Raw genomic sequence first — 16,789 nt, 5'->3', positions numbered from 1 at the left:
TAGAAGAGAAGGTACATCCCTCCACATGTTTTGGAACTTTTAATTCTTATCAATCCTATGCAGAGAGTAAAGATATGGGAGCTGCAGTATAACAACACACAGTCCCTACGCCTGATCAATTTTGTTGGTCAGATATTGCCAGGCTTACTCATACTGAGGCCTACCTCACACTGAGGCCTTTCTTCCACTGAGGCCCTCTCATACTGAGGGCTACTAAGCTACAGACAGAGATGTCATTACAAGCTGCTGCTTCCCGGTGGATGTCAGGTGGTGCAACACCAGCTAAACAGTGTAGTTTCTCCAGTGGTGTAGGGCGTAGATATTCTGTGATAATGTGGCACGTCTTTAAGAGCCACATCCACTGTTTTAATGTGGTACTAGGCATTCCACACCGGCCATTCATACTCAGCAGCAGAGAAGCAAAGCACAAGGGCAGATGTCTTCACTGTGTCTGATTGTGATCCCCAGGTTGTGCCAGTCAACTTTCGTATGATATTATTTCGAGCGCCCACTTTTCGCTTGAAGCAGTGCTTCTTGTAAGTTCAGAGTGACTCCCAGTCCCAGGTATTTGGGTGTAGTCAAGCAGTGCTTCTTGACACCTGTGTTTTTCCCTGTAATAGGTAGTAAGAACACCTAAAGCTTCAGAGAGCTTCTGTTCAACCATTTCAAAGCTCCCTGCTTAAGCGGTGATGGCACGATCGTTAGCATAGATGAAACTTTTTGCCCCTCCTGGCAGCAGCTGATCAGCTTTCATATATTATTTCTAGCACCCAGTTTTGCTTGATAGTCAAGCAGTGCTTCTTGTAAGTCAGAGCATGGTTCAGAGTGACTTCTAGGTATTTGGGTGTGCTGCAATGCTCCATTGAGATTCCTTCCCAGGTGATCCTCAGAGCTCAAGATGCTTGTCTGTTCTTAAGGTGAAAAGCACACATCTGCATTTTAGCTGAACTAGGAATGATATTGTTTTCCCTGTAATAGGCAGTAAGACCACCTAAAGCTTTGGAGATGCCATCACCTGCTTGGGCGGTGATGGCATGATCGTCAGCATAGATGAAACTTTCTGTCCCTTCTGGCAGTGGCTGATCATTTGTGTAAATGTTAAACATTGATGGTGCAACCTGGTTTCCCCTGAAATAAGCAGTAAGAGTACCTAAATCTTCGGAGAGCTTCTGTTCAACCATTTCAAAGCTCCCTGCTTGGGTGGTGATGGCACGATCGTCAGCATAGATGAAACTCTCTGTCCCTTCTGGCAGTGGCTGAACATTTGTGTAAATGTTGAACAATGATGGCACAAGCTGGTTTTCTCTGTAGTAGGCAGTAAGAGTACCTAAAGCTTCGGAGAGCTTCTGTTCAACCATTTCAAAGCTCCCTGCTTGAGCGGTGATGGCACAATTGTCAGCATAGATGAAACTTTCTGTCCCTTCTGGCAGTGGCTGGTCATTTGTGTAAATGTTAAACCTTGATGGTGTAACCTGGTTTTCCCAGTAATAGGTAGTAAGAGCTCTTAAAGCTTCAGAGAGCTTCTGTTCAACCATTTCAAAGCTCCCTGTTTGGATGGTGATGGCATGATCGTCAGCATAGATGAAAGTCTCTGTATCTTCTGGCAGTGGCTGGTAATCCTAAGAGCTCGAGATGCTTGACTGTTCTTAAGGTGGAAAGCACACGTCTGCGTTTTAGATGGAATAGGTAGTATGTCAATATGTCCACATCACAGGCCTCCAAAACCTAGGAAAGGACAATCTAGAGTTCTAAGGAGGGAACTATCTACATGTAGGAAACATGCTCAATCAAGCCTAGAGCTACCACAATCGCTAAACCAACCTTCTTTGGTGAAAAGACACCACTGGAATCGGCAAACAAGTCACAGGGCCTTGGAGTGAAAATCTAGCCAATGGAATGATGGCAGGAATAGATGAGAGGAAAAGCACAGCATCAGAACAAAACCAAAAGGAAAATGGAGTCGATACTCATGGCAGGGGACCTAGCTCATGAACTATGGTTTCAATATGTCAGACCAAGACATTGTCAATTAGGGGAGAGAATAGAAAGCGAGAAAATGTGTTGTCGAAGGCTTTCATGGCTGGAATCACTGGGTTGCTGTGAGTTTTCCGAGCTGTATGGCCATGTTCCAGAAGCATTCTCCCCTGACATTTCACCTGCATGTAATGCTTTCCTTTTGGTTTTGGGATCTGGAAATTATATTCATTGATGGGAAAGAGTTGCCTCAGTTGGGTCAACGTTGGAATTTCATGACGATCTTGCTTTCCAGTGTTCTTAGTTTCATTATATTTTTATTCATATAGACTAGCCATTCCCTGCCACACTGTTGCTGTGGCCCAGTCTCTGTATGTTTTGTGTGTATATGTGTGTATATTTGTGCATGCATTGTAAAGTATTTTTTTTTTGGCGTTTAAAGTCTCTTCCACTGTGTTTTTCAGTGTTTTTATGAGTGATAGTCACTCGTTGACCTGATAAGTGTCTTGTACCCAAATTTGGTGTCAATCCATCCAGTGGTTTTTGAGTTATGTTAATCCCACAAATGAACATTACATTTTTATTTATATAGATTATGGATTGTTACGGCATCAAATTGCTGCCAATTTGTAAGCCGCCTTGAGGCGTCTTCAGGCTTGAGAAAGGCAAGATAGAAATATCATTAATAATAATAATAATAATAATAATAATAATAATAATAATAATAATGTCTTTGCTAATTTGCTAATAATACTGTATTCTCAAGCCTTTGGGCTTGAGAAAGGCAAGATAGAAATATCTTTAATAATAATAATAATAATAATAATAATAATAATACTGCATTTGCTAATCTAATAACACTGGAGTCTCAAGACTTCAAGCATGAGAAAGGCAAAATAGAAATATCTTAAATAATAACAATAACAACAATAACAACAACAACAATAATACTGTCTTTGCTAATTGGCTAATAATACTGTATTCTCAAGCCTTCGGGCTTGAGAAATGCAAGATAGAAATATATTTAATAATAATAATAATAATAATAATAATAATAATAATGTATTTGCTAATAATACTGTATTCTCAAGCCTTCGGGCTTGAGAAAAGAAAGACAGAAATATATTTAATAATAATAATAATAATAATAATAATAATAATAATAATAATAATACTGTATTTGCTAATTTTACTGCTTTGCCTTCATATAAACTGCTTGCCGATTTTGCCAAGCTGGTATGGTGTTTCAGGTCATAGGGGTTCCTGCCTGGTGTATGACAACTCCACAGATATGTAAACCCCTCATCCTAGTTTCCAACAGACCTCACAAACTCTGAAAATGCCTGCCATAGATGTGGGCAAAAAGTCAGGAGAGAATGCTTCTGGAACATGGCCAGACAGCCCAGGAAACTCACAGCAACCCATATCTAGAAGGACTCCAAGGAACAGAGAACTGAAATAAATAAATAAGGGAAAGGGAAATCAGAGGCCGCAAAAGCGAGCACCTCTTAAAGCAAACCCAAGATGATCTCAACCACTAAATTAAGCCTTTTGGGTGAAAATGCCCCAGTGGCATCAGTAAACATGCAGTGAAAATCTAGCCAAGGGAATGGCAATGAGGAAAAGAACAGAAATGAAAAAAAACAAACAAACAGATGAACATCAACACTTAAGGCTTATGCCAATAACTCTGGCTCACGAACTGAGGTTGTAGTATATCTGCCGCTATAGACAGCACAATACAAAGCTATAGGAATTTCAAGGGACAGAGGGCTAAAGAAGAAGGGAAAAGGGTAGCGAAGCCCAGGAAGACACTTCCATCTTGTCTCCTGTGTTATACTAATAATATAATATAATATAATATAATATAATATAATATAATATAATATACTGTATATACATATAATATTTATAATATTATAATGTAATACAATATAATACTACTAATAATAATAATATGATATTATAATTATATACTGTATATACGCGAGTATAAGCCTAGTTTTTCAGCCCCTTTTTTAGGCTGAAAAAGCTCCCCTCGGCTTATACTCGAGTCAAGGTTATTTATTCTTTTACTCTGTTATTAATATAATTTTATTACATTTATTATTTTATTCTATTATTATTATATTTACATTATTTTGCTCTATTATTCTATTTATTATTTTGCGCTATTATTATTATTACATTTACAGTATTTTACCCTATTATTATTATTATTACATTTATTATTTTAATCTATTTATTATTATTATTATTATTATTATTATTGCATTTACAGTATTTTACCCTATTATTACTACATTTATTATTTTACTCTATTATTACTGTTTTTACTGCATTTTTATTATTTTACTCCGGTGGCGCAGTGGGTTAAACCCCTGTGCCGGCAGGACTGAAGACCGACAGGTCGCAGGATTGAATCCGGGGAGAGGCGGATGAGCTCCCTTTATCAGCTCCAGCTCCTCATGCGGGGACATGAGAGAAGCCTCCCACAAGGATGATAAAAACATCAAATCAACCAGGTGTCTCCTGGGCAATGTCCTAGCAGACAGCCAATTCTCTCATACCAGAAGCGACTTGCAGTTTCTAAAGTCGCTCCTGACACTATTTAAAAAAAAAGTATTTTGCTCTATTATTCTATTTATTATTTTGCTCTATTATTATTATTACATTTACAGTATTTTACCCTATTGTTATTACATTTATTATTTTAATCTATGTATTATTATTATTATTATTATTATTATTACATTTACAGTATTTTACCCTATTATTACTACATTTATTATTTTACTCTATTATTACTGTTTTTATTGCATTTCCATTTTTTTACTCTATTATTTTTTATTATATTTAGTATTTTAATAATAAGTACCTTTACATTGAAGGAGGTTAGAATACTGGTTTAATAAGAGTTGGACAGTCTTATCTTAAATTACAGTTTTATGTAAATATTCAGAAACTTTTAGCCTATCGATGCCACCATTAATGTAATTTTATTGGTATCTATTTTTATTTTGAAATTGACCCATAGTGGATGCATTTCCCACCCTCGGCTAATACTCGAGTCAATACGTTTTCCCAGTTTTTTGTGATAAAATTAGGTGCCTCGGCTTATATTCGGGTCGGCTTATACTTGAGTATATATGGTATTTTATATTATAAGTAATGTTACCAATAATATTACAGTACAATGGAATAGTACAATATAGTAATATATAAAACTGATATTGTGCTATGCTAATAAAGTAATATATTGTATGTATATATATTTTGTAAGCCACTCTGAGTCGCCTTCGGGCATAGGAAGAAATAGAAATAAATAATCACAGGCTTTCAACTATCACCAGGATTATAGGTAAGGAAGAGGGACAAGGTCCTATTTTCTATTTGCGTACGCAGACATCTCTGCTGAAGCAGCTGTTTTCGGCACAAACCTGGTCCACGGCAAACACATCAAAAGCCTCGTCAAACAGAGTGGAGGAATTCCGAGGAAAGATCTTTACGGAGGAGACAAAGAGAAGGGAGGAAAGAGAGTGTATGGCAAGGCTTATGGGAAAAGAGATATACGTGACGGAGGTTTCGGTTCCCCAAAAGTAATCCGACCACAGTGGCCAAAAACGTGGTTCAAGCACAATGAAAAGGGGATCTGGACCAAGATATGAGGACATGGCAAAAGAAGGACTTGTCACCAGATATTCAGGAATCTCCTTATCATAACTCTTCCCATGAACCGTTCCAGAATGATTCTCTATTACTTCCGGTCACATTTTTTGAGATCCAATCCATTCATAGCACAGAACCCGCCTTGACACTCACTGATGCCAGTCTTGATAAAACTAGGAAACACTGCATACCTTTTTAGGTGAGAAGACGCCTAGCGTTCCTCCGTCTTCTCTTATGGCAACTCCCATCTCGGCCAGCAAGGCTTCCCTGCAGAGAAAAGAAGAAGAATTAACTGAAATATAATAATAATAATAATAGGATTTAAAGATCGAACTGCAAAGACTCTGGCATAAGCCAGTAAAAGTGGTCCCAATAGTGATCAGCACACTGGGTGCAGTGCCTAAAGACCTTGGCCTGCACTTAAACACAATCGGCGCTGACAAAATTACCATCTGCCACCTTACTGGGATCTGCACGCATTATTCGCTGATACATCACACAGTCCTAGACGCTTGGGAAGTGTCCAACATGTGATCCAATACAAGAGCCAGCAGAGTGATCTTGTCTGCTGTGGACTCATCTTGTTGTGTTATAGATAATAATAATAATAATAATAATAATAATAATAATAATAATAATAATTGCTGATACATCACACAGTCCTAGACACTTGGGAAGTGTCCGACCTGTGATCCAATACAACAGCCAGCAGAGTGATCTTGTCTGCTGTGGACTCATTTTATTGTGTTTCAAGTAATAGTAGTAGTAGTAGTAGTAGTAGTAATAATAATAATAATAATAATAATAATAATAATAATAATAATTGCTGATACATCACACAATCCTAGGCTTCTCCTTCTCCTGAGAAAAAATTATAATATCACAAAGGACGACCACCTCACCCACTTCATAGAAAATCTGCTACAAAACAGGAGCTTTTTGTTGAGTTTCAGGGTAAGAGAAGGAGATGGCGGAAACAGAAGAAGGGCCTGCCTCAGGGGAGAGTGCTTGCTCCATCAATGTTTAACATTTACACAAATGGCCAGCCACTGCCAGAAGGAATAGAGAGTTTCATCTACGCTGATGATCGTGTCATCACTGCCCAAGCAAGGAGCTTTGAAATGGTTGAACAGAAGCTCTCCAAAGCTTTAGGTGTTCTTACTGCCTATTACAGGGAAAACGAGCTTTGCACCATCAATGTTTAACATTTACACATATGACCAGCCACTGCCAGAAGGGACAGAGAGTTTCATTTATGCTGACGATGATGCCATCACCGCCCAAGCAGGGAGCTTGGAAATGCTTGAACAGAAGCTCTGAAGTTTTAGGTGCTCTTACTGCCTATTACAGGGGAACCCAGCTGATTCCTAATCCATCTAAAACGCAAACAGAAGGTGACAGAATTACTAAGCATTCATGGGTAGCTCCCACCCAACCTTTCCTGAAGCCTCCAGAGCCCCCAAAGAGTTTGCTACATCACCCAACAACAGCTCTGTTGCTCTCACTTTTCTGTTGCTAACTCCAGTATTTTCACATTACTGCCCACTTGTGTCTACATTTCAGGATTTACAATAAATTGTGTGTGATTATTTGGGGGGGGGGGTGCCTAACCTCTCCATCCGAATGGCCTCCGTCTTCCGCAGTTTCTCCTCCCATGTCTCATTCAGCTCCGCAATGATTTTCTCAGATTCCTGAAATAAAGAAAAATTGAATTAGTGGTTTATTTGGGGAGGCGGGTGTCAAAACACATCAAATCCCATTGGGATATTTGAAATGAGGAATCGATTTTTTTTGGCCAAAACCCAATAGTGTTTAAAAGGCAGCCAAAGAGGCTTAAACCCTGAAATCCTGGATCCAATTATCTGTCTGGTTTTCCAATAAGGAAGTGCCACATGATATGCAACTAGGTTGGGGCTTTATAGGATATTCCAAGGACGTTCACACCTTTAATCCTTTCGTCTTGTCTCTATCGCTTTTCATCCTCCCATATAGTGCTTTGATCCGTTGCTTGTCCAAACAGCAATTTCCCCACAATTTCCCAATTACAATCATTCAATTATATCAATATACCATCTGGATTTCCTGGGTCCTGTTTGAAACTTTCGTTTGGTTCAATCAATCAAAATCCAAATACATCCAAATGCCATTTCTAATTCCTTCATCTAAGACCGCTGTCTCTAAATATGCATTGCCCTGCTTGTGGCTCGACATTCCCAAGCCTTCCATTGATTCCCTTTTGCATATCTAAGGAAGTGATGGCCTGTTTTGTTAGAATCCTAGAGTTGGAAGAGACCTCATGGGCCATCCAGTCCAACCCCATTCTGCCAAGAAGCAGAAAATCACATTCAAAGCACCCCTGACAGATGGCCATCCAGCCTCTGCTTAAAAGCATCCCAAGGAGACTCCACCACACTCCAGGGCAGAGAGTTCCACTGCTGAACAGCTCTCACAGTCAGGAAGTTCTTCCTGATGTTCAGGTGGAATCTCCTTTCCTGTAGTTTGAAGCCTAGTCTCCAGGGCAGCAGAAAACAAGCTTGCTCCCTCCTTCCGATGACTTCCCCTCACATCTTGATCCATGGCCCTCATCATGTCTCTGCTCAGCCTTCCTTCTCCAAGCTAAACATGCCCAGCTCTTTAAGACGCTCCTCATAGGGCTTGTGCTCCAGACCCTTGATCCTTTGAGTCGCCCTCCTCTGGACACATTCCAGCTTAGAGTCAACATCTCTTTTCAACTGCAGTGCCCAGAAATGGATGCAGTGTGATTCCAGGTGTGGTCTGAGCAAGTCGAAATAGAGCATGGGTAGCATGACTTCCCTGAATCTAGACACTAGACTTCTATTGATGCCAGTCAATATTGTTGGGGCATGTAAGGGATCAGTTAACGTGTGTGTGTCAACTGTAAAATAAGATGCATGAAGCTGATTAGTTTGGCTGAGCCTGGGACTTTTGTATACTGTTACGTTTTTCAGGTGCTCAGAGAGAGTACTTTTTTGCTTCTCTCCTTTCAACCGCCATTTGTTAGTGTTTGTGGGGTTTATTGCCCGATTCCTTCTAACACTAAAGAGACTGAGACTATTTTATTTAATCTAAACCTATTATTATATACAATTGCTATTTATTAAATCAAATTAAATCAAATCCTTGTTTCTTGTCTCAGAGAAAGCCAAGAAAGCTTTCCCGAATGGTCTCCTCATCCTCTCCCAGGAGGATTTTTCTGAAGCGTTCCCTTTGAGCCGCACGCCTGGCAACTCGTAAAACAAGGACCCCTTTGTCCCCCCAGCTACAAGGGCGAGGAGAAAGCCTTTCTCCCACTCTGGATGCCCCTTTGAATGGACAAACGAGAGGGTTGTTTCTCAGCCGTCTGACGGAGACGCACAAGAAGAGTGCGACAAGGGCCAAGGCAGCCAAGCAGAAGACAAAAGATCAAGGGAGGGAGGAAACGCTTGGTAGATGCTATGCCTGTTTCTGAATGTGACTGCACCACTTTGAACCGGATCATCCGACGGGCTCAGAGAGAGTGTTGTTATGCCTAGATCAACTTCAGGTTTTGGAAATATATTTCATCCAAACCATCCCAGCAAATTTTCTGATTAGTCCACAGAATGGTGAGGATGAGGAGAGAAAGGTGGTCACGAAAAAGGCACAAGGCAAGCAGCCCCTTCCTTTCTGAGCCCAACTCTGAGGGAGGCGGTAAAAGCCTTGGCAAAAGCCAAAAACTGACGTCCTCTTGTCACTTGTGTTCTTTTGATGCTCTTCAGCATGCAGATTTGACACAAAGGCCTTCATTGTCTCCAGATGTAACAGAGCATTGTGTATGCTTCACATCTGAATCTCTGTAATTTGACTCTTGAAACGCTGCCTGAAATGGAATTGATGTGGGATGTCCAGCTAGGCCTGGACATAACCATTAAATAACCAGGGCTTCCAGCTAAGCCTGGACATAACCATGAAATACTCAAGTCTTCCAGCTAAGCTGGGACATAACAATTAGATATTCAGGTCTTCCACCTAAGCCTGGACATAAACATTGGGTGTTCAGGTCTTCCAGTTAAGCCTGGACATAACCATTAGATTTCCAGATCTTCCAGCTAGGCATGGACATAACCATTAGATGTCCAGGTCTTCCAGCTAGGCATGGACATAACCATTAGATGTCCAGGTCCTCCAACTAGGCATAGACATAACCATTAGATTTCCAGGTCTTAAAGCTAGGCATGGCCATAACCATGAAATGTCCAGGTCTTTCAGCTAAGCCTGGACATAACTATTAGATGTCCAGGTTTTCCAGCTAGGAATGAACATAACCATTAGATGTCCAGGTCTTCCAGATAGGAATGAACATAATCATTAGATGTCCAGGTCTTCCAGCTAGGCATGAACATAACCATTAGATGTCCAGGTCTTCCAGCTAGGCATGAACATAACCATTAGATGTCCAGGTCTTCCAGATAGGAATGAACATAATCATTAGATGTCCAGGTCTTCCAGCTAGGCATGAACATAACCATTAGATGTCCAGGTCTTCCAGAAAGGAATGATCATAACCATTAGATGTTCAGGTCTTCCAGCTAAGCCTGGACATAACCATTAGATGTCCAGGTCTTCCAGCTAGGCATGAACATAACCATTAGATGTCCAGGTCTTCCAGCTAGGTGCGGACATAACCATTAGATGTCCAGGTCTGCCAGATAGGAATGATCATAACCATTAGATGTCCAGGTCTGCCAGATAGGAATGATCATAACCATTAGATGTCCAGGTCTGTCAGATAGGAATGATCATAACCATTAGATGTCCAGGTCTGCCAGATAGGAATGATCATAACCATTAGATGTCCAGGTCTGCCAGATAGGAATGATCATAACCATTAGATGTCCAGGTCTGTCAGATAGGAATGATCATAACCATTAGATGTCCAGGTCTGCCAGATAGGAATGATCATAACCATTAGATGTCCAGGTCTGCCAGATAGGAATGATCATAACCATTAGATGTCCAGGTCTTCCAGCTAAGCCTGGACATAACCATTACATGTCCAGGTCTTCCAGCTAGGCATGAACATAACCATTAGATGTCCAGGTCTTCCAGCTAGGCATGAACATAACCATTATACGTCCAGGTCTGCCAGATAGGAATGATCATAACCATTAGATGGCCAGGTCTTCCAGCTAAGAATGAACATAACCATTAGATGTCCAGGTCTTCCAGCTAGGCATGGACATAACCATTAACTGTTCAGGCCTTCTAGCTAAGCCTGGACAAAACAATTAAAATCAATTAAAATTTAAAATAAACTTCCATTTTCCTGTTAAATAGTCCCATTCCATTTATATTCCTACTTCAGAAAGAGGACAACCTTTACCATGACACAATAAAAGGCCACCTAAATAGGCAAGGATTGAAACTGTCAGAAATATTTAAAAAATAACTAGGTATTTTTTATTACAAAAGTGTGAGTCATTACAGAAAGAGTGAGTAGGCTGAAGCCTGTTGGAGTCAGTGGGCCAAAGCTGGTGTCGTCCTGAGGAGTGTGAGGTAAATCTCAGTGTGAGAAAAGCCTTGTGTGAGAAAGCTCCAGCATGAAGGCTGCTGCGTGTAAAGCTACTGTGTATTTTTTATTACAAAAGTGTGAATCAAGTACTGAAAGAGTTAGCAGGCCAAAGCCTCTTAGAGTCAGTGGGCCAAAGCTATAGTCATCCTGAGGAGTGTGAGGTAAATCTCAGTGTGAGAGAAGCCTTGTATGAGAAAGCTCCAGTGTGAAGGCTGCTGTGTGTAAAACTACTGTGTATTTTTGATTACAAAAGTGTGAGTCAAGCACTAAAAGAGTTAGGCCGAAGCCTCTTAGAGTCAGTGGGCCAAAGCTATAGTCATCCTGAGGAATGTGAGGTAAATCTCAGTGTGAAAGAAGCCTCATGTGAGAAAGCTCCAGTGTGAAGGCTGGTGTGTGTAGAGCTACTGTGTATTTTTTATTACAAAAATACACAGTAGCACTGAAAGAGTAGGCCGAAACCTGTTAGTCAGTGGGCCAAAGCTGGTGTCGTCCTGAGGAGTGTGAGGTAAATCTCAGTGTGAGAGAAGCCTCGTATGAAAAAGCTCCAGTGTTAAAGCTGCTGTGTATAAAGCTACTGTGTTTTTGTTTATTTGTGTTAATGAAAACCTTGTTCTTGTAAATAGTAAAACTACATTATTTTACTTCAAAGAAAAGTCTCCTATGGAAGAGATAACATTGGTCTGTGTGTTTTTGTTCTTTTTATCACTTTGGGCTCCTGGTGCTGGGTCATGCTACTGCTGATAAATTACTCTGCTGTACGTTTAAGGAAAGGGACTTTTGTTAATAAGCCCACTCGCCCAACAGAAACTTGCATCTCACAAATGTGAAAGAGAGAGAAGGGAGGAGGATAAAGAAGTCCCTTGTGATCTCCATACCTTCAAGCGTTCAATGGCTTCCTCTCCTCCGGGAGTGGACATGATCCGTTCTTGGATGCTGGAGACAGACGTCAAGCCCACCTGACTATTGAGAGAGCAGGAAGATGGGGACGTGGTGAGGGAGCCCATGGATGCTGTGGAAAAATGGCCAGGACGTTGATTCTCGGAGGCTAGCAAGTATCTGTGTTTATTGTTCTGAAAATCTTTCAGATCTGGGAGGGAGAGAGATAGAGACAGAGAGGAAGGAGGGAAGGCGGAAAGACAAGGGCGGGAAAGGCAAGGAGAAAGGAGAAGAAGAAGAAGAAGAAAGGGAAGGAAGAAGCAGAGGGAGAAGACACTGGTATAAGAGGAGAGCACACAAGCAGCAACAGAGACAGGTTAAGTAATACTAGATGGCAGTTCTGAAACACACTTCCTTCCATGCCTGAAGGTCAGCCAGGACAGGGTTGAGCTGGGGGACTTCCTTGTAATTAATACCATTTTATGTAATTGCTACAACAGAACTAAGGGGCATTATGAATGCCTTGTGATGAAGAACAACTTTGTCAGAAATATTAAAAATTAACTAGGTATTTTTAATTACAAGAATGTGAGTCAAGCACTGAAAGGATTAAATGGATACAATGACTCTGCAGTTCAATTATAAGCAGGTGTTTCTGTAGCTAAGTAATAGTCAGTGTGAGAGAGCCCCCAGTGGGAGAGGGCCTCAGTGTGAGGTAGGCCTCAGTATGAGTAGGCCTGGTGTGTGAGAAGCTTTGGTGTGTCTGTGGCTTAGTAGCCTTCAGTCTCTGACAGGTCTCTGTGGGGAAAGTGACTCAGTGTGTTAGTAGGCCTCAGTATGAGAAGGCCTCAGTGTTAGTTTGCCTCAGTGTGATTGAGGCATCAGTCTGAGAGAGCCCTCAGAACCAGAAGGCCTCATGGGAGACTCAGTGTGTTAGTAGGCCTCAAAATGCAGAAGGCTTGTTGTGAGAAGCTTCGGTGAGAGGAAGCCCCAGGTTGAAGACTTTGTGTATAAAGCTCCAGTGTGGAGGCTGCTGAGTGTATAAAGCTACTTTTTGATGCTCCACTATAAAGGCTGCTGTGTGTAAAAAGCTCCTGTGTAACTTTGGTGTGAGAGGAGGCTCTGTGAGAGCGAAGTTATATATCTGCATGAGGATGAAGCCGAGCTTGGAAGCAAAGATTCTTGTATGGAATGAGGTAGGCCTCAGTATGAGTAGGCCTGGTGTGTGAGAAGCTTTGGTGAGAGAAGTCCCAGGTCGGAGGCCATCATGTGTGGAGCCTGCTATGTTAATATATGCAGTTGTGTCTGTAGCTTAGTAGCCCTCAGTCTGAGAGAGCCCTCAGTGTGAGATGGCCTCAGTGGGAGAAAGGCTTCAGTGTGAAGTAGGCCTCAGTATGAGTAGGCCTGGTGTGTGAGAAGCTTTGATGAAAGAAGCCCCAGGTCGGAGGCCATCATGTGTGGAGCCTGCTATGTTACTCAATATAAGCAGGTGTGTCTGTAGCTTAGTAGCCCTCAATCAGAGATATCTCAGTCTGAAAGGGCCTCAGTGGGAGAAAGGCTTCAGTGTGAGGTAGGCCTCAGTATGAGTAGGCCCGGTGTGTGAGAAGCTTTGATGAGAGAAGCCCCAGGTCAGAGGCCATCATGTGTGGAGCCTGCTGTGTTACTCAACTACGGAAACACAAATCTCCCAACGCAAGAATTATGCATTGACCTATGCTTCCAAAGGCTCAGGACCCAATGGAGGTGTGCATCTCCTAAGTGCCCAGAAGTGATGTTTCACACATTGGTTTTAAAACTGCCATCTGCGAACACAGGAGAGAGCAAGGAGGATGCGGAGAAGTTAGGTCATGAAGGAGCCATCGAGATGCGCTAAGCGGGCAGAGCAAGGATGGGGTTTTGCCAGGCGCTCCTCATGCAATCGCAAAAGAGAGGCTGAAACTTGCAACGATTGCCACGGCTGCTACACCATTTGCTCTGGGCATGAGTGCAGCCCCGCGGCTATGCATGCCTCGTTCTCAAGAGAGACGCCACAGCGACCAAGTCAGGGGTTAAAAGCTGCCAAAGCTGGAAGCGGCATTTGGAGGCAAGTATTATGGCCAGAAGCAGGAGCCAGACAAGAGAATGCCATGCTGCCATTTCACGGAAATCCCAGACAGATCTCTCTTTCACTTGGACTAATAAATCCCAATTAGCAGTCAAGTTTCAGACAGCGATACGCAACTATTCCACCTTGCTATGTGCGATTCACAGTGACCACGATGGGGAAACGAACTTTTCAAGGATCTGTTTTGCACACAATCTGTTCCCTTTAATGGTGTGGTTTTACTGCCAGCCAAAACAATATTGGAATTTACTGTTTTGACTATTGCTGTACAATACTTGACATTAAGTCTAGCTTAGTACATGATTGGAGATTGAAACAAGATTCTACTACTATTGTTGTTGTATTTATTCAATTGTAAAATGCATTTCCCCCCTATTTATTACATTTATTATTTTACTCTGTTATTATTACATTGATTATTTTACTCTATTATTATTACATTTATTATTTTACTTTATTATTATTATTATTATTATTATTATTATTAATTCTTACTACATTTATTATTCTACTGTTTTTTGTTATTATTATATGTATTATTTTACTCTATTATTACTGTCATTATTAAAAGGTAAAGGTTTTCCCCTGACATTAAGTCTAGTCATGTCTGACTCTGGGGGTTTGTGCTCATCTCCATTTCTAAGCCAAAGAGTTGGCGTTGTCTGTAGAAACCTCCAGGGTCATGTGGCCAGCATGACTGCATGGAGCACCATTACCTTCCCACAGCAGCGGTACCTATTGATCTACTCACATTTGCATATCAGGCTGGGCTGTAGCACAGCTGGTTAATCACCATGTGTAATAGATGACTGCTGACTGGAAGGTGATAGGTTCGAAGCCAGAGTCAGATTGAGCATCTAACTGTTAAGCCTAGCTTACTGTCCACCCAAGCAGTCCAAAAATACCCCTGTCTGTCTGTCTGTCTGTCTGTCTGTCTAGAAAACGGCATTGAATATTTGCTGTGTATGTGTGCACTGTGATCTGCCTTTCAGGGTGAGAACAGCGAAATATAAATACTGTAAATAAATAATAAAATATTTTTAAAATAAAATAAATACATTTATTATTTTACTGTATTTATTTTTCTTATTATTATATTTATTATTTGACTATTATTACTGTTATTATTAAAAGGTAAAGGTTTTCCCCTAACATTAAGTCCAGTTGTGTCCGACTCTGACAGTTGGTGCTCATCTCCATTTTTAAGCCAAAGAGCCGGCATTGTCCGTAGACACCTCCAAGGTCATGTGGCCAGCATGACTGCATGGAGCACTGTTACCTTCCCACCAGAGCAGTACCTATTGATCTACTCACATTTAAATGTTTTGGCAGGAGCTGGGGCTAACAGTGGAAATTCACCCTGCTCCCCAGATTCGATCTGCCAACCCTTCAATCAGCAAATTCAGCAGCTCAGTGGTTTAACCCACTGCGCCACCGGGGGGTGCCCACTCTCGCAGTACATTCTGTAATAACAGTAATAATAATAATAATAATAATAATAATAATAATAATAATAACTAGCCTTCCCCTGCCACGCCTTGCTGTGGCCCACTCTGGTGGCCATGGGGGTTCTTGTGGGAGGTTTGGCCCAATGCTATCGTTGGTGGGGTTCAGAATGCTCTGTGATTGTAGGTGAACTATAAATCCCAGCAACTACAACTCCCAAATGCAAAATTCTATTTTCCCCAAACTCCACCAGTGTTCATATTTGGGCATATTGAATATTCGTGTAGAGTTTGGTTCAGATCCATCATTGTTTGAGTCCACAGTGCTCTCTAGATGTAGGTGAACTACAACTCCCATACTCAAGGTCAATGCCAACCAAACCCTTCTGGTGTTTTCTATTGGTGATGGGAGTCCTTTGTGCTAAGTTTGGCCCAATTTCATCATTGGTGTTCAGAATGCTCTTTGATTGTAGGTGAACTATAAATCCCAGGAACTACAACTCCCAAATGACAAAATAATTTTTTTAGTAAAGGACATACATTGGGTTGTTAGGTGTCTTGTGACCAAATGTGATGTCAATTTGTCCAGTGGTTTTTGAATTCTGTTAATCAACCTATCTCCCGTAGGGGACTCAGGGTGAATCACAGTACACATACACAACAATTTTGCATAGACTGGACACAGACAGAACAGAAAAAAGCTATGTTGTGTCAATGTCCAGCTTTTTTGGCGCCTTGGAGGTTGTGCTTGAATCGAGCCACAGGAGGGTGCTGTTGCTCCATCCTGTATGATGAAAAGCCATCAGGACTTCCTCCTTCCTTTTGCCGCTGGCATTTTCTGACTTTTTTATGGTGTCATAAAATACCTCCCCTGCTTAGTGATACCTAATTTCTCTAATTACAGCTAATTACTGCTTAGGTAAACAGTGAACTGGGTTCACAATCGGATGCTCATGCTGACCCAGGGTTTTGAACTGGAAACTTTTCGGTTGGTAATCTTATAATTGTTGGTGATTGGCCAGCTGTGCTAAAGCCCGGCCAACAAAACCTCTCGAGTGGATTAGGCTTTATGGAACTTTCTTGGACCCCCCAAAGCTTGAACAGAAGGCTCTGTCTGATATTTCGCTTCAAGGAAAAGGCATGAAAAGCTCCGCTTGAAAAGCTGACCCA

General features: G+C 41.3%; 1 protein-coding gene across 26 annotated transcripts in view; it reads right to left on the bottom strand.

The window, feature by feature from the left end:
* Window positions 1–16,789, bottom strand: part of KIF1B (kinesin family member 1B) — a 136,724-nt gene that overhangs the window by 60,058 nt on the left and 59,877 nt on the right. For 10 of the 26 annotated variants that reach the window (XM_060758924.2, XM_060758919.2, XM_060758931.2 and 7 more), the window contains 3 exons: window positions 12,070–12,203; window positions 7,255–7,334; window positions 5,835–5,910 (listed from right to left, as the gene is read on the bottom strand). In XM_060758924.2, the coding sequence (XP_060614907.2) occupies window positions 5,835–5,910; window positions 7,255–7,334; window positions 12,070–12,203 (290 nt within the window). Of the gene's footprint in view, window positions 1–1,821; window positions 1,885–5,414; window positions 5,478–5,834; window positions 5,911–7,254; window positions 7,335–12,069; window positions 12,282–16,789 lie in introns of all 26 variants that reach the window. The other 16 variants (XM_060758908.2, XM_060758911.2, XM_060758912.2 and 13 more) reach the window with 3 other exon arrangements.

The sequence above is a fragment of the Anolis sagrei genome, chromosome 13 (assembly GCF_037176765.1).
Source record: "Anolis sagrei isolate rAnoSag1 chromosome 13, rAnoSag1.mat, whole genome shotgun sequence".
NCBI classification, from domain to species: Eukaryota; Metazoa; Chordata; class Lepidosauria; order Squamata; family Dactyloidae; genus Anolis; species Anolis sagrei.
Note: the sequence above shows the minus strand (reverse complement) of the source record. Positions and strands in the feature narration are given on the sequence as shown.